Source organism: Leucopleurus acutus (genome assembly GCF_964270905.1).
Source record: "Leucopleurus acutus genome assembly, chromosome: 2".
NCBI lineage: Eukaryota > Metazoa > Chordata > Mammalia > Artiodactyla > Delphinidae > Leucopleurus > Leucopleurus acutus.
In genome coordinates, this window is record NC_139143.1 from 91,982,168 (window position 1) to 91,999,995 (window position 17,828).

General features: G+C 48.5%; 1 protein-coding gene across 1 annotated transcript; it reads left to right on the plus strand.

Annotated features, from left to right (window-relative positions):
- Positions 1-549: 549 nt before the first annotated feature.
- On the plus strand, positions 550-8,695 carry NGF (nerve growth factor; the record flags this gene model as incomplete). The annotated part of the gene is made up of 2 exons (XM_082832492.1): positions 550-666; positions 7,958-8,695. Exon 2 carries the CDS (start codon positions 7,970-7,972, stop codon positions 8,693-8,695), a length of 726 nt encoding a protein of 241 aa, XP_082688618.1. The 5' UTR covers positions 550-666; positions 7,958-7,969.
- Positions 8,696-17,828: the final 9,133 nt, after the last annotated feature.

Here is a 17,828-nt window from a genome sequence, read left to right on the forward strand (position 1 = left end):
CTCTGTCTTCTCCTTTGGTCCTGATGCTGGTAAAGTCCCAACACTCAAGAAAACAGGGTTTGGGACATCCCTGGTGGCGCAGTGGTTAAGAATCCACCTGCCAGTGCAGGGGACATGGATTCGAGCCCTGGCCCGGGAAGATCCCACATGCCACGGAGCAACTAAGCCCATGCGCCACAACTACTAAGCCTGTGCTCTAGAGCGCACGAGCCACAACTACTGAGCCCACGTGCCACAACTACTGAGCTCGCGTGCCTAGAGCCCGTGCTCCGCAACAAGAGAAGCCACCGCAGTAAGAAGCCCATGCACCACAACAAAGAGTAGGCCCCGCTTGCCACAACTAGAGAAAGCCCGCGCGCAGCAACAAAGACCCAATGCAACCAAAATAAGTAAATTAATTAATTAATTTAAAAAAGAAAGAAAGAAAGAAAACAGGGTTTGTTGTGTTGGCCCCTCCCTCCCCTCCTGCTTGGGACACAGCTACCCGTCCACTAGAGAACGTAGTGAAGAGCCGATCTAATGCCAGCTCTCTCCTCCCACAGAGTCCTGGCCCGGGGTCGTGCAGTCCAAGGGGCTGGATGGCATGCTGGACCCAAGCTCAGCTCAGCGTCTGGGCCCAATAACAGCTTTTCTGAAGGAGCAGCTTTCTGTCCTGGCCACACTGAGGTAAGCACCCGAGAGGCATCTGTCTCACCGAGGTTCCTAGCTCTAGAGCTGCCAGGACAACTGGAAATGAGCCCCAGGCTGAGGATGGGGCATCAGTGCCAGCTGTTAATCAGCAGGGACCCGGGTGGCTCCTAGTGACCCAGCACATGTGGCCCTCCTAGCTCATCTGGAGAGGACATCGCCCATGCTCTCAGGCTGGCCCCATGGCTTCCAAGGACATGATAAGAGTCTGAGCCACACACCTCTGAAGGCACAGAACACAGAGTCTCAAATAGACAGTGCCAGTCAGACCCTCCACACAGCTCCCGGTCTGTCCGAGCAGGTGATCTTATGAGACTGAAGGTCCCTGATCACTCTTCATGCCCTTGGCCGTGGAGTGGAGGGTGGGGAGAGCTCCAGGTCTGAAGACAGGGGTGAGTTCCACTTCCACCAGGCTTCTGCCTGTGGTCAAGTTATTTACTATTACTGTCTCTGTTTCCTCCTCCTTAAAATGGGAAGAATAAGACCCACCTACTAGGTTTGTTGTGATGGGTAATGAGACAATTAAATTGATCGTGATGTAATTATGATCTCTCCTCATTCATTTTAAGATGTGTCTCTAAGAATTCAGACCAGTAGATTCTGTTTCCATTCCATCCTGGAGTAGAGAATAAATCCACAGGTGCCTGCACCTGCTAGTGCTTTCTGGCTGCATATTTCTATCGTGGGCATTTTAAGTGCTTTTGGATCAAGTCTGCATGATGTCTAGAAACCCGATAAATAAGATATAAAACAATTAAATGTCCAACTATTCCCTGGAATCTGGATTTATGGCTTCAGGACGGTAAAACTCACACCCTGTTGAACAGAATTTTCATTTTGATGTTGGAGGTTGAGTAAACGCAGCCCAGGGCCCATCAATTACAGTCCGTGTGTGGCCTCAGGCCTCTTGCCTCTAGAGCAGCTGAGGCTGAGCAATGCCAAACGCCCACGTGCAGAGCCTGCCACTCACTAGCTGCATAACCCCAGGTCGCTGAGCCTCTCCAAGGCCCATTTCTCTCCTCTCTAAGGTTCAAGGATTGGACTCGATGAGTGGTTCTCAAAATGTGGTGTCCAAACCAGCAGCATCAGTATCACCTGGGAACTTGTGGGAAATGCAGATTTTCGGGCCCCACCCCAGACCTACTGAATCAGAAACTCTGGGGGTGGGCTCGGCAGTCTGTGGTTTAACAAGTCCTCCAGGTGACTCTAATGCACTGAACCTCTGGCCTTGATCAACTCTGACGTCCCTTCCAGTTCACGCTTCCCCATAATAAATTCAGCCTGGGAGATGCTTGCAGAGGAGCTGGAGTTTATTCTGTCCGTGCCTTTCTGCGCTGCTGCCTCAGGGATTTCTCCCTGGGAAGCTCACTCCATGCAGGCCCCAACACCCAACTGAGTCCCAGGCTGAAGACAGCAGCCAGTTTACGTTGCAGGTGGAGGCCAAGTGTAAAACAAGAAACGATTCCTGACCCGCACTCGTAATGTGGCGAGTGAGATGGAGGAGGAGGTTGGATTTCCTCAGCCACGAGGATTTCCTCTTCTACTAACGCTTAGTGACCCTGGTTCGCTGATCTAATCTCTAGCCTGAGAATCACTAACAGCTCACTCTCGACACTCCTCCCGCAAAGGCAGGAATTCTCTCTCTCCCTCTACAATGCACCTCCAAAGGCACGGTCGCCGGGCCCCCCAGCGCCATCAGCTGTCCTGGCCACAGAGGTGGACCAGTTGTTTAGCTCTGCCCAGCAGCTTCATCACCTATTCAGGTGAGGCCAGAACCTGTGTGAAATCATTCACCTGGTGCAGGAAACTCCTCTTATTATTGGAGTGTGTGAACCACTGGAAAGCCACAGAATGTACCTTTGGCCTGGGAGAGGGTGAAGAAAGCTGGGCGGACCTTGAGTAGATGGATAAAAGGCCCCTGACAGGTCCCTCAACTTTTAGTCATTTATCTTCCATTCTGGTGGGAGCAGAACAAACACAGAACATTCACACGTTAAACAGAACATGTTCCATCATGTGAGCTCCTAACTGCATCTTCCCCAGCTAATCATTCTGCTCACAGGTCTCTGCTTAGTGAAGCCCCAGCGAGGACTGTCATCTCTTCAGAAGAAAGGCTTCAAAGGTTGTTTTAAAAAATAAATAAGTAAAACTCCTCCCCTGGTTCACGTCAAGGAGAGAATGTTCTTTTGTAGACAGTGCTTTGTGCTTTCAATTACTAGAATAGAAAACACACTAATTTTTCTTTTCTTTCTTATCCACTCATGATTTTTAAACGAAAGACTTTTTTTTTTTAAGATTATAGGGGCATTCTGTTATGAGTAAGTCGATTAAAAAAAACAAAAACCTTTTACTCTAAGACCCAAATGAGAGATATATTTGCAACATTTTAAAATCTCAATGAAACAATAAAACAATCTCTCCACGATGCAAACCTCCACTGTGATCAAATGCCACCAGGTACGACAGGTTATCTGGACAGTGCAATGAGGAGTAGCGCATTAGGCTTTAAGAATTCTGTGTAGTCAGTTGAGTAGAACCAGCAGAGTTCTAGCAGAGCAGAAAATTTTATACTTGCTTAAACCCAAAGAGTGTCAGAGTTGGAAGACACCTTAAACATCACCACTCAGATGGAGAAATTAAGGGACACAGAAGGAGGAGACTTGTTCACACACTCACTGACTCTTAAGAGGTGGAGCTCCCTGCGAGGGCTAGGTCACGTGCACACGACAAAGATGGAGAGGATGTGTTTCTGCCTCCAGGGACTTTACCCTCTAGGTGGGAGGATAAGAGGGGAATACGTTGCCGTAAAAGAGCATTAAGAGGTGGATGGACCTAGAGTCTGTCATACAGAGTGAAGTAAGTCAGAAAGAGAAAGACAAATACCGTATGCTAACACATATATATGGAATCTAAGAAAAAAAAATGTCATGAAGAACCTAGGGGTAAGACGGGAATAAAGACACAGACCTACTAGAGAATGGACTTGAGGATATGGGGAGGGGGAAGGGTAAGCTGTGACAAAGTGAGAGAGTGGCAATGGACATATATACACTACCAAATGTAAAATAGATAGCTAGTGGGAAGCAGCCGCATAGCACAGGGAGATCAGCTGGGTGCTTTGTGACCACCTAGAGGGGTGGGATAGAGAGGGTGGGAGGGAGGGAGACGCAAGAGGGAACATATGTATATGTATAACTGATTCACTTTGTTATAAAGCAGAAAGTAACACACCATTGTAAAGCAATTATACTCCAATAAAGATGTAAAACAAAAAAGAGGTATTTTTTATCACTTCATAGCAAAAAATCCATGCTCATCACTATATCGAAATCAAGGTAATTATTAGTTATGCTCCCCGACCTTATTATTTTATACATTAATAAATAAACATATATATTACTATATCTCAATCTTAAAAAAAAAAAAGAGCATTAAGGAAATGCTTTTAGAGATGGAGAAGGGAGAGAACTGGTCTCTTTGGAAATAGGAAAAGCTCCCCAGTGGAGGCGGCTATTATGGTGGGTGTTAAAGCCAACAGGAAGGACTCTAACCAGCGGAGGTGGAGAGCAGAAAAGACACAGGGAGGGACAGAGGGAAGAATGCCTGGCACAAAAGAGTTTGAACCGAGGGCAACAGGGGGGAAGCACTGCCTCTGAGGAATTCTGTTTGCCTGGAATGCAAAATATGTGAAGGGAGTAGAAGGAGAGCAGGGTCTGTCTGCCAGGCTGAGCAACCTAGTGGCATACTAGACAACCACTCACCACTGGATCCTTTGAGCAGGGTGATATGATCAGAGCATTTCTTTAAGAAGTTAAATGGGGCAGCCAGGGATGGTAGGCATTGGGAGAAGACAGATGAGGGTACAGGACATCAGCTGGGAGACTGTTCCATGACCTGAACCGGGAACACAGAGGTGAGAATAGAAACATAGAGGTGAGAATAGAAAGTATAGTTTCAAGAGATACTACTAAAAAAAAGAAAAGAGTGGCTATATCTATATGTATAACTGATTCACTTTGCTGTACACCTGAAACTAACACAACATTGTAAACCAACTATACTCTAATAAGATTTTTTTTAAATACAAATAATAAAAAAAAGATGCTACTGAAGCAGACAAAAAGGGCTGGATGGAGGTCAAAGAGGAAAGAGAAGAGTCCAGTCATGAGTTGAGGCTTGGAGCTGGTGAATGAAGGAATGGTGGCTCCAGTAACAGAAAAAGGAAATGCAGAGAAACATGTTTAGGAGGATGGGGAGAGATGCTCACAAGATAGAGTAGCTGTGGAACTAATTCATAAATCATCAAGTGGCCCCAAATGGGGCAGTTTCTGTTGAGTAAAGAGGAGGAAGGGGAGAATGATGATCCTAGTGAGGATTATGAGAACAACGATTTTTGTTTTGGATGTCTTGCATTTAAAATGTCAGCATCCATGGGGAGTTGCCCATCAGGAAGCTGGGGATTCAGAATGGGCTTTCAAAAGAGGAGTTGGACCAGAGATCCTGGCATGGGCATCATCTGCACAGAAACTTCAGTTGACTCCTTAGAAGAGGATGAGCTCACCAAAGAGGGGACTCCAGAATGAGGTGGGAACCTCTGGTAATTGGAAATAGGGAGCAGTATGTCCCTTATTACCATCAAAACCCTACATTTTAATCTTTTAGTCATTTCCCTATCCAAATTCTAAGTGTTACTAACATGGATATAAAGGGATGAATTTCCATTTCATTTCTTCTCCCTTCATCTACCTGATGAGAGATAATGTGTACTGAGAGGCAGAAAGAAATGAAACAAGAAAAGGCAAAAGCAAAGGGCTTGAATTAGCTGCCAACTGACTAATCAGCTGGACACTTATCTGCAAGACCATTAGCCAGCACAACCAGTGATGGTCGAAAAGTCAGATGTGTCACTGCTTCCTCTGCATGGCTGGCTGGAGAACTGGAGCAAACACAAACATTTTCCCAAGTAACCAGAGAGAGAAGAATTTGGTGGTTTTATTCTTGGTATCTCACCAAAGAGCTGTCTATTTCCAGCTGAATAGAAGTACATTACAGAGAAGAATGCATCACTTTAAAACAGATTAGGAATGCAGCATGTGGTCACAGGCACAAAATCCAAAAGAAACCAGGCATCATGGTGGAAAGAAGGCAGATGGTGAGCTGCTCTGGCCATACCCATTCACTCTCTCATTCATTTTCCTTATAGAGTTTCAGGACCTACTACATGCCAGGCACTGCACATGGCCCCCGTAAATTCATATTGCACCGCTTCCAAAGTGCTCTCAGGGAGACAGACAAGTAAACGATTATCCACAGTATGCAGAGAGGCCGCAGGGTTATGCACAAACCACCACCGGAGACAAGGGGTGGAGTGACTAGTGCGCAGGTGGATGAGACAGGCTCTGCCCTCCGGGACCTGGCGGCCAGTGGGGAGACAGGCTCAAATATTAGTCTTGAGAAGAAGCCTGACAGAGGTAAACCTATGTGCTAGGAAAAGATGTGTATGGAGTGTGCTTTGAGAGTGAATTAGCAGCAATATAACGGAAGAAAAAAAAGTCCTTGACCGCAGGACATTGGAATGACTCAGAATTAAATAGGTGTGTGAGCACCTATTTAATCCTAACAACAACCCTGTGAAATAGTGTTTATTGCCTGCTTTTTATCAATGAGGAAACGAGGGCTCAGGAGGATTAAGTGACTTTCCTCTGCTAACAAGTATCAGGGCTAGGAATCCAAACAAGTTTTCCTAACCCCAGATGCAGTGCAGAGTTCTTTCCACTACACTGATTTAGTAAGAGAGAACACACACAGACACACAGACACACAGACACACACACACACACACACACACACACACACACACACTTCTGACGTTGAGAACAAGAAGAGACGGCTTTTCGCTGGGGTGATCTGAGCAGACCTCAAGGAGGAAGTGGTACCCATGCCAGGCTGGAAGAGCAGGCAGGGAGCAGAATGACCTGTGGGGAGAGAGAGGGAGAGGGATCAAATTGGAAGTTTAACACCCTCTCTAGGGGATGCCTCTAACCCTACCAGGAAGATCTGGGGAAGCTTTCCAGAGGTGATGGCTGGTACACACGTACAGGTGTGCACAGGAGCTCACCGAAAGTGAGCTCAAGAACAGAGCTGGTCTCACAGCTAGTTGGCCTGGGGGTGGCTGCTGGTGGGGAAGCAGTACTGTGCAGTGCAGAGCCCCATCTGGCACATGCTTAAGAGGGGCTGGCAGTGCCTTGTGGGGACAGATGACTTATGCCATTTGGTCTACTCTCACTTAAGATCAAATAATTTTTAAAAAGACGCACTTAAGAATGAAGGAGAAAGTGGGGGAGGAAGGAAGGATGGAAGGGTAGACTGGCTTAGTAAGGGGTCATGTTTGGATTCTATTTCTGGTCCAGTTTTTGTTTGCAGCTGTAGGCCTGCTAGTTAATTTCTGTGGATCACTTTCCTTGCATATGAAAGAGAGATGATAAATCCTAACCTAACTCACAGACTAATAAGAAACTAGAAGCGAATGCATTTGAAAGGCATCACTCACGCCAAGAGAAACCATTATCAGTATCACATTTATAGACGCGAATAGATGGCTGGTGGCTGAATAGACGGACTGGCTAAGGTGGTTCCAGAGCTATGTTCACTTTTTTTTGCCGAACATGGTGCTTCATGGGTTTTCAGTCACCAGATCTCAGAGCTGACCCGGTGCTACTGTCTGAAGAGGGTGTGTCCAGTGCTGAGGCTTCAAGACAAGTCCCCAGCAGCCCTGCCCACTGCCTTCCCAGGGGAGTCAAGCCGTTGGGCAGGAGACAGCACTGGGAGAGGTGTCAGAATCACTCCCCAGCCATTCTGTTTCACACAGGTGCACACACACCGCCTGCCCATGGCTGCCTTGCTGGCAGGCAGAGAACTCGAAGAATTCTGCAACTAGCACTGCCGAGTTCATACCACACCACTGGGCAGAATTTCAGGGGTTCCGTCCCTTCCTGGGAAAGTGCACCCTGTAGATGGGGTGCCCAGACACCCAGGTTGTCGGAGCCAGCCCTGTTTAAGCCTGTCATCCCAGTGTAACTGTTGTAGCACCGCCCTTCACTCTCAGAAGCGTCTCAGTTTGAACGGTCAATTCCAGGGTCTCCTTGCTTTTAGCCACCAGGAGAAACCTCCTCGTCATCCTCTTGGGAGGTCAACTCCGAGGGACCCAGAAACTGCCCTTGCCCCACACCCAGTGCTCGGTGGAATAATCCTCACTTCTGTTTCATTCCAGGTGCACAGCGTAATGTCCATGTTGTTCTACACTCTGATCACAGCTCTTTGGATCGGCGTCCAGGCAGAAGCGCACACCCAGAGCAATGTCCCAGCAGGACACGCCATCCCCCAAGCCCACTGGACTAACCTTCAGCACTCCCTTGACACAGCCCTCCGCAGAGCCCACAGCGGCCCGGCAGCCGCGATAGCCGCCAGGGTGGCAGGGCAGACCCGCAAGATCACCGTGGACCCGGAACTGTTTAAAAAGCGGCGCCTGCGTTCACCCCGCGTGCTGTTTAGCACCCAGCCCCCACCTGCGGCCGCGGACGCTCAGGGTCTGGACTTGGAGGCCGGCGGGGCCGCCCCCTTCAACAGGACTCACAGGAGCAAACGGTCGTCGTCCCACCCTGTCTTCCACCGGGGGGAGTTCTCCGTGTGCGACAGCGTCAGCGTGTGGGTGGGGGACAAGGCCACCGCCACGGACATCAAGGGCAAGGAGGTGATGGTGTTGGGAGAGGTGAACATCAACAACAGTGTATTCAAACAGTACTTTTTTGAGACCAAGTGCCGGGACCCCAATCCCGTCGACAGCGGATGCCGGGGCATCGACTCGAAGCACTGGAACTCATATTGTACCACGACCCACACCTTCGTCAAGGCGCTGACCATGGATGGCAAGCAGGCCGCCTGGCGGTTCATCCGGATCGACACGGCCTGCGTGTGTGTGCTCAGCAGGAAAGCTGGGAGGAGAGCCTGACCGGCCCGGCAGCCTTCAACCTCTCCCAGCTCCCCCCTCCACACTCTCCGGCGCCCCTCCCTACCTCAACCTGTAAATTATTTTAAATTATAAGGACTGCATGGTAATTTATAGTTTATACAGTTTTAAAGAACCATTATTTATTAAATTTTTGGAAGCAGCCTGTGTGCCGGCCCTCCAGTCATTTTGCCCAGGGTGACCATCTGCAAGCCTTGGGATGGAGGCTGCAGGGAGAAAGGTACACAGCACCCCCTGGCTTTCCCTCAGACCCACCTGTAACCCTCACTCTCCCATCGCCCCCCAACCAGCCTTGCCACACTTCAGGGAAGGCTAACCGGGTTCAGGTTAAATTAGCCTAAGCCGGTGTAATTAGGAAGGGAAGTCTGCCGGATCGCAACTTTGTTCTGCATTCCAGAGCCAAAGCTACCTAATCCTTGGATCATCCACCCCACAGCCCGGATTCCCGAGCCCTGATTGCCTCATTCGGGGAAATGTGTGGAGCCTCGTCAGAAGGCAGATCCCCGCCGCCGGGCACAGGGCTGCCTCTGACCTCAGAGGGGCCCAGGCTGGGTCCTTCAGGGACTCACCAGATAGATAGCAGGAGACTTGCACCAAAGACCCGTAAGCCTGGCTCATTTTTTTAGGGGTAGATCTGCTGTTTGCTGAAAAGCTCCCTGGAAGAGTTGTAACGAAATAATCTCAGGAGGCCTGTCACGGTAGATCTGATTTCATGTTAAGATTGCCTTAGTTCTAATGGCTGGCCCTCAATTTATCCCCCAGTGGCTTCCTGCAGAAAGACTCCATTACCCCAAAAAACATGAAGGCCTCCAACACTCTTGTCACCCGTTCACGGCCCCACAGCCACTTCCAATGGCCCCAACGTCGGCCTAGAATCAGAGGAACCAGAGGCCGGCCTGAAACTAACTTTTTAATTCCTAATTGGGTGACTTCCACAAGTGACCAAAGGTGGATGGGGTCATGGGAACTGCAGAGAAGATGGTGTGGGGAGAAAAGACAAAGATGAGTGAGAACCAACACAAATAACCGGGAAAGGGGTGGAGGAGAGGTGGGCCAAGCCAGAAGGGAACACGCCTCTCTGCTCCTCCCTGACAGAGGACACTAAACAAGAGGGAGAGACAGGGGAGCAGAGGGGTGTGAAGGCAGGGAGCACGAGCAGAAAGAGGAGGAAGATGTGTCATCTTCACCAGCATCAGGATCCCCAGGCTTCTAAGAGATCCAACACCCTGGGTAGTTTCCTTTTTTTGTTTAGTTTTGTTCTTTTTTGAAGCCGGGGGATGTGCTTATTATCACTGACTGTATCAGGAGTGTCTTAGAGATAGCTGGAGATGACAGGGACTCCAGGGTACAGCCTGGAGCAGGGCTCTACCCATTCTCCAGCTGCTACCTTCCCCGGCAACTTTTATTTGTCTGTATTTTGTTTTGTTTTTTGTATTTTCCACAAAGGCAAAAAACTTTCCCCCTTTAGGGCACTTAGCTGAAATGGAAATTTTGCTTTCCTACCCTTCCCCTTTCCCCCAGGGTAAAATGCCTATCTAGTTTGTGTAACAACAGGCCCAAATTGTCCCTCTGACAAAAAAAGCAAATGGCGGTATTCATTCATCTGTAACTCTCCCTGTCCCACGGCCGCCCCAAAATCCAATCCAAATAGGGCAAATTAGAAACATAGACAGCTTTGGCACGAGAGACATTTGATTAAGGTAAAAGCGTGACGAAATGGGCCCTGTTTTTCCTATCAAAGCTACTGCAATTGGAATAAAGATTTACGTACAAAAAACACCAACCAGAACATTCTGTGCTAAGATACTTGCTCATATAAAGGCTGCAGGGAGGGAGTCGTCCCGCTGACCTGTGTCTGTGGCTTTTTCCTGGACTCCAGTGCCAGTGGCCTTGCCCTTCCAGGCCCCTCTGACAGACAGTTCCTGGGGGCCCTTCCTCCGAGGGCTGGACAGGCCTGCTGGGTCCTAGATGTGGGGAGAGAGGGCTGCTGAGGGAGGCATTCAGGAAGCTTCTGCGGGGAAGGGAGGCTATGTTTGTGAACCTCTACAACGTCGTGAAGAGTCTGGAGAACCACCGCCAGCCCTGCAGGACACTGGGGTGACCTGGACCCCACCACCTGCCTAGAGGGAAGGCAGCCTCTAGCTGCTGAGGAAACACCGAGGCTGAGGGTGGGGTAAGAGGAGGTCCTCCCCACCCGCCGCGTCCCCCCACTCCCCACCAACACCATAGCCTGCCCCAAAGGCAACATTTGCTCCAGGCCAAGCTCCGGAGTCCCAGCGTGGGAGCCAAGGTTTTCACACAATGCAAGGGAATATCAGTTTGGCTGAAAAGAGTCGGAAGGATCCAAGAAGCCATCCGGAGCTGGGGGCTTCTCTAGCTTGTACCCTGCCCCCAACACAGTGGGGAGCTCTGGCTTCCAGACCCACCCAGGCTGCCCCCCAGAGGCCGGCCAGGTCACCACGACCCCAGACGCTCGCACACATTGAAAAAACAGCTCAAAACTGCCCGCTATATTCTGCTGAAGAGCAGCAGCTGCAAATCCCACAAACTTTTCCTTCACTTGCCTCACTGAGGTCTTCTTACCCGGGGTCCCCAAACACCCAGCTCCCTCTCCCCTCCAGCACGCCCGCCCAAGAGAGGAGTGCAGACCCTGGCTTGTACATAGCCTGACACAGCCCAGCCCTCCTAGCAAGGCCCATGCTAGCCTCAGCTTGAGGCAAGACTCCTTGTTCTGGGAGACAAGAGCAATATGGTGTCTGATTCTAGTGTATATTTGAAGTCTGGCTCGGTGACTTCCCCCTCCCTCAACCACAGCACCCGCCTGCCCTAGATCTGCATTCCATCCTAACGGGAAACCTACCACGGGGATACAGCTGTTCAGCAACAACCAAAGGGCTATTTTCATTCCCATGAAACACAGGAGTGCTCCTCCTAAGTCTCACCACTTTCCCCTCAGCGTAATCTGCATTAGGGGCAGAGGGTCCGTCCAGCCCTGGAGCGCAGAGGACAGGGAAGGGCCGGGTGTTCTCGTCCCCTTGGAGAAAGGGGACAGTGAGGCTGGGGAGCAGACCTGAGTGGAAGCGCGTCTATCGAGAGCACAGGGGCCCACGCAGCAGTGACCCCGGTCTTCCTTTCACAGGCCTGACTGGAGCAGTGGGAGCCCCCAGGGCCCTGGTGCTGAGGAAGCCTCCCAGTGTGATGGTCAGAACACTGGGCTTGGCGTCAGCTAGCTTTTAGGCTCAGCTCCCCCATTCCTATCTGCGCAACTTTGGCAAGCTCCTCTTTGACCTCAGTTCCTGCAGCTGTGAAATGAAAATAATCATTCCTAGATCCCAGAGTTGAGAGCATGAAGCAAAACCAACTATTTGAAAGTAAACAGTCATGTTCTATACAAAGGTAAGGCAAAGTAATTTACTCTGCACTTAATAATTTCTCTGTTAATTGTAGGAGAGTGACAATTATGCTAGTACTCACTAAATATATGTTTGTTGGCAGATATATATAGATCGGGTAAAGGAAATCTTCTGACTAGTGGACATCATGGAATACAGGTGTGGCACAGCCAGACCCCAAAGGGTAAGATCAAGAACAGCAGCTCTTCAGCCCAGATTCTGCTTGAATCTGGGCTCGGGAAGGCCACCTAGATTCTAGAGGTTCTAGTGTAATGGTTAAGAGCATGGGATTTGGAATCAGACAAGCAAAGTACTTCTGCTTAGGCTGTGTGACCTTAGGCAAGTTGCTTTGCTTCTCTGAGTTTCAATTTTTCATCTGTCAAATGGGGATAATACTAGCAATATACATGTGTGTAGATATATATATATTTACACACCTAAGAAGTATATAATAAATTTTAGTGTTGAAAAGTAGAGGTGGCTGAGAAACCCTGAAAGTTTGTTAGAATGGGGTGGACATCTTTCAACAAGGCAAGGAGGTTCGTGAACAGACAGCTTTACAGATGTATCACAGGTTCCTTTTGTGACAAGCAATGCTGATAGCGACCATCAGCATTTACTAAGAGCTTGCTCTCCACAAGCACGGCGCTAAGCAGTTCATGTGGATTAGCTCTGAGCAAGCCTCTGGGTTCTAAAACCAAGACCACCTTAAGGAGAGCACCGGAAGGCTGTGCTTTCTGTTTGCGCGCATCACTGCCACAGAACTGCTCCCTGGCTCTCTGGGATGTGTTTACTTCCCCAGACCTTGGCAAGTTTATAAACCACTGTCTTTTTTTTTAACAGCTTTATTGGAGTATAATTGCTTTACAATGGAGTGTTAGTTTCTGCTTTATAACAAAGTGAATCAGTTATACATATACATATGTCCCCATATCTCTTCCCTCTTGCGTCTCCCTCCCTCCCACCCTCCCTATCCCACCCCTCTAGGTGGTCACAAAGCACCTGAGCTGATCTCCCTGTGCTATGCGCTGCTTCCCGCTAGCTATCTATTTTACATTTGGTATTGTATATATGTCCATGCCATTGTCTTTGAGAGTTTCCACGTGTCAAGCACGTGGGCTCTGTTTTGCTCCAATTCACTTGCGTCTGCAACTGGAAAGCTCTGACCTTCTCAAAGTTCACCTGGATTTGCGGAGATGGCTCAGGGGCCCCAGGGCCAAGATAAAGATGGGTGGGCCCTCTCGCAGCAGCAGCCTGAGGAGAATCCCTCCAACCCAGGCCTGTTCCTTAAAATCAAGGAAGTGCTCCATCTGTGCTCCCTCAGCACCTGGCCCAACCTTGCCTGTGGCAGGCATTCAACCAGGGTAATTAAGATGGAAGTTAGCTCCCATCTGTTTCTCCACCACCACCCCATCCCATCTGTGCCCGCCCTGTGTCAACAGTAAATGGGTTAATGGTCTGAGTTGAAGGCAAGGTCTTTCCTGAAGCCACTGCCTGGGAGTCATCCAAGCAGCTTTCCAAGGTTGGTGTCATGATGAAGAGCACAGACCGCCACAGTCCAACCCTGGCCTCACCACTAGCTGGGCTGGGTGATATCGGACAAGTTACCTTCACTCCCTGCACTTCAGTTTTCTTACGTGGAAAATGCGGATGATGATGATAGCACCCACTTTGTTGAGTTGAAAGGCACTTAGTCCAGTGTGTGGCACATGGTAAATTACTGTGTTTAAAACTTAGGTAAATACACTTACAGCTATATATACATCGATGCCCACATATAGCCACAATATACAGATACACACACAAAGAGAGCCCCTGAGAGCTCTGAAGCAGCCAGGACGTGTACATTCCTCACTCACACGCACCCACACACTGACTTAAAAACACAGAGCAACAGACGAATCAGTGCAAATAAACCTTCTGGACGATGGCCACAGTGATAAGAAGCAATCAGGTGGAAAGAGTAAACCGGGGAAGACTTTCCAAAGGAAACAGCTTCTGAACTGTTTGGAAAAAGAAGTTGAGCGAAATTATTGTTTGTGCTGGGACTTCTTCCAGATCTACAAACAAGGTGAAACCCGAACACGAGGTTGCCCAGCTCTGGATGGGAGAGAAAGAAGAGCCGCCCCTATTCTCTCACCTCATTCTGAACTACAAACTGGCCATGGAACCAGCTTCTCCTACAAACGCAGACCTTGGGAAAACTCAGAGAATAACAGTGTGAAATCCCGCGGGTGGACGTAAGGTCCCCGTATGCTGTCCACACAGTCTTTGTATTCAACCAGATGCCGAAGAGCTGGTCAAACAGCTTGTGAATATGGGGCTTCCTCCAGCCTTATCAGCTGGGTTTCCATGACTCAAAATAAGTAAGAAAAAGAGAGGTCCCCAGAGTGGGCACCATGCACTGCTGGCTCCAGGTACGGACTTGGCTTGGAGGCCAGCTCGATGCCCTGGCTGACATTTGGTGCCATAGCTAAGTGCAGTCTCCATCCGGCCTGGCAGCCTCTTTCCCCTTCATCTCGCCCTCACCATTCCTTTCACTTTGACATAATGAAAGTGCAACCTGCACACTGTCTAGAGGTTGCATATGATAATTAGAAACATGTGTCCGAGCTGGCATCCCTTCAAAGGACTCTGGAAATCGGACTTGGGCCGTCTTCTGATTGCAACAGCAATCCCCCGAGCTGGCTCTCCAGCCTTCACATTCTTTCAGCTGCACCTAGCGTTAACTCTTGCCAGTAGAAGACTGCTGCAAGCAGAGCTCATTCCTGAGGTTCTGCAGAGGCTGGCAGATGATTCCCAGGTATACAGCAAGGCTCTGGACTTGGCATCTAGGCGGGAACTTTTCAGCAATAATAGCAAGAATCAGCAGGCTTATTTTCCTTTTTGCAGAATTGGCACATTGATGGGTCACCACCCAGGTGGGAACCTGGGCCTTCTGGGGCACTGCCTAGACTCTCAAGGAATCCAACGCTGGTTCCTCTCTGATCCAGCAGGGTGATTGTTGCTACAGAAGATACCAAAATATCTTTATCTCACCAGGAAACTCCGGAGGGAAATGCAGAATCAGTGGCACCTCTCCACTATAATCACCCAAGCTGTGTGACTGACAGGAGAGACTGAGGGGACTTATTCAGTTGAGCAGAGACCAACTGCACATCAATGACATACAGGTGTCTTGCTAGGCCCTGAGTAGACAGAGGGTAAGTGGGGCCCCCTGTCCTCCAGGACTCTATGTCTGAGTTGGAGGCTGGATAGAGGATTTTGGTCTTTCTTTCAGCTTTTAGTCTAGATACATCTATAGCCACACACCACAGCCCATGATAGCAGGCTCAAATACCCCCTGGTATTGGCAGCAATCACCCTGCCCCCTCACCTTGGCCTCTACTTGCTTATTCCTGACCTCCTCTCACTCCCGTCTCATCCTTACTGAGTTCTAAACCCTTGGCCCCGGGCCCCTGACCCTGATCCTGCCCTGGGTTCTCCAGGGAAGTGCTTCTCAAATTTTAATGTTCACCTGAGTCACCTGGGGATCTAATTCAATATATAAAGGATAGGAGGCTGAGATCCTGAATTTCTAACTAGCCCCCAGGTGATGCCCATGAGCTGCTCTGGGGACCACACTCTTGAGTATCAGGGTCATAGACCACATATGGCCTCCCCTTGGTCTATCTAGGCCTCAGTTCTCCATTGGGAACTTTAACCAGACTCATCTCTTTGGTTCTTAGAGTCCAAATTGGCCTTGGGTACAACAGTCCTGGCTCTGCTCCAGCCACTGGGAATCTAACCTCTGTCTTACACTCCTGAGCTGCTGTCCCACAAGGTCAGTGCTGCTGTCCTTCTTTGGCAGGGAGAAGTCAGAAAGGGGCAGACCCAACTAATATCATGTTGGGAAGAATGCGATGGGGGCTACAACCAAGTCTCAAGGAGGTGGAAACTCATCCCAAAGAGAAGCCCGGGGCAGAGGTAGGGTCGCAAGAGTCAGGCCTCGAAGCTGTATTTGGCGTTGAGACAGAAAGAGAGAAAGGCACCAGCCACACGGCACAAGGCTCATCCTACTTGTGAAAAAGTTAGTGACAAGCAAAGCACCACAATGGAGGCCTGATGCAGAGTCTTTCCCTCGCAAAATAAATCTCAGCAAGCTTCCTCTCCTCTCTGACCCCCAGTTTCTTTGTTTTCATAACAGAGAGATGAAAGTCATTCTCATCAGCGTCAGACATTGTGGACTGTCCTCAAACTTCCCAGAGGGGCTGTTTTTACTGTACCCGGGACAATTTACATAACACTTGATATAACTCTCAGCAATGGCTGTAAAAATGAAAAATGTCACAGTTAAATGTATAAAACAAGTAGCTCTCACCTGTCTCAGAGTTTGTCTCCCTTCAGCTTTAAGCAGATGAATTTCATAGCCAAACCATGTCAGGAGTCACTTCAAGCATTTGAAGACCTCAAACCAGATCCCTTGGTGGCCATATGTGGAGTTTCCACCTCTGGCTCTCACCGTTAAAGGGCAATATACAGTTTATTCACAGTTTATTATATTTGAAGAATGTCATTTAAAAATAACAACCAGTTCGATTCCTTCTCTCTTTAGTCGGCTCCTTTATGGATCTACAACAGTTGCTGCTGCCATTACAATCTCTTTTATCCATTAAGCAAAAATATCACGATTTTGAGTAAAATATCATGGACACACACAAAAAAGTGAGGCTTTCAATTGCCCTAAGAGAAGCTTTGCTAGAAGCAATTGTGAAGAATTCAAGCTACTTAAAGTTTATCAGAACAGATGGCCACTTAGTTCTCCCTGAATTAATAGTTGCTGGAAGCAATAGAATCAAATGAATGTTGTATGCATATACCAGAAATTGTATATTTAGATAACTCAGTGAAGTTCATTGGTTGGCATCATTCGGTGTCAGAGATTTGCAGTTTTAGGTCGTAAATATAAATTTATCTGGAAAATATTTTGTTTCAGAGATTGAAGTTTGTTTGGTTACTGTTGTTGGTTTTTTGTTTGTTTGTTTTTAAACAACATGATTCTACACAGAACAAGAGCCAGAAGACAAAAATGTGGGCAAAATTCCCTCTAAATCAGTCTTATTCCAGCAGCCTCTGGATTCAGTACAAGCAAGGAGTCCAGCTGGGAAAACTATCCGTTTGGTGTTGATTTTCTGTTTCTGGATTTACCTTTCACTTGGGTCATTTTCCTTATTTTTCTCCACATGTTCCAGGAAGCCTTCCCCCCTGTGCCTCCTATTAGACAAGACTCCTTCTCCACTGAGAAATCACACAGGCATAATATTCATGGCTGGGGAAAGTGATGATAGGACAGAGGTCTATGAGCAAGAGGGCCCAACATACATCAAAGGGTTTGGATGACTTGTGGTAACATAACTCAAAATGCTACTCATTGAGAGATTTATTCTACATAGACTTTAATCATGGCTTTATTGGGTTGTGGTTTGTGTGTATTTGGTGAGTTATAGAGGCTTTTAGGAGGAAAAAGCTTTTCAATTTTGTTATTCATTATAAAAGCCTTTGTCCTATGTAAAACAATAAAAATGTGATGAAAATGGAATACCCAGATCCCAGTGGAATGAGGGGAGAGTGTCAGAAAAAGAAGGGCAATGTTTAAATCAGAATCCTAACTGTGCCACTAAATAAAGAGGGCTCTCAGTCTGGTGACATGTGCAGACCATCTGGACTACAGGGTGGGTCTGAGT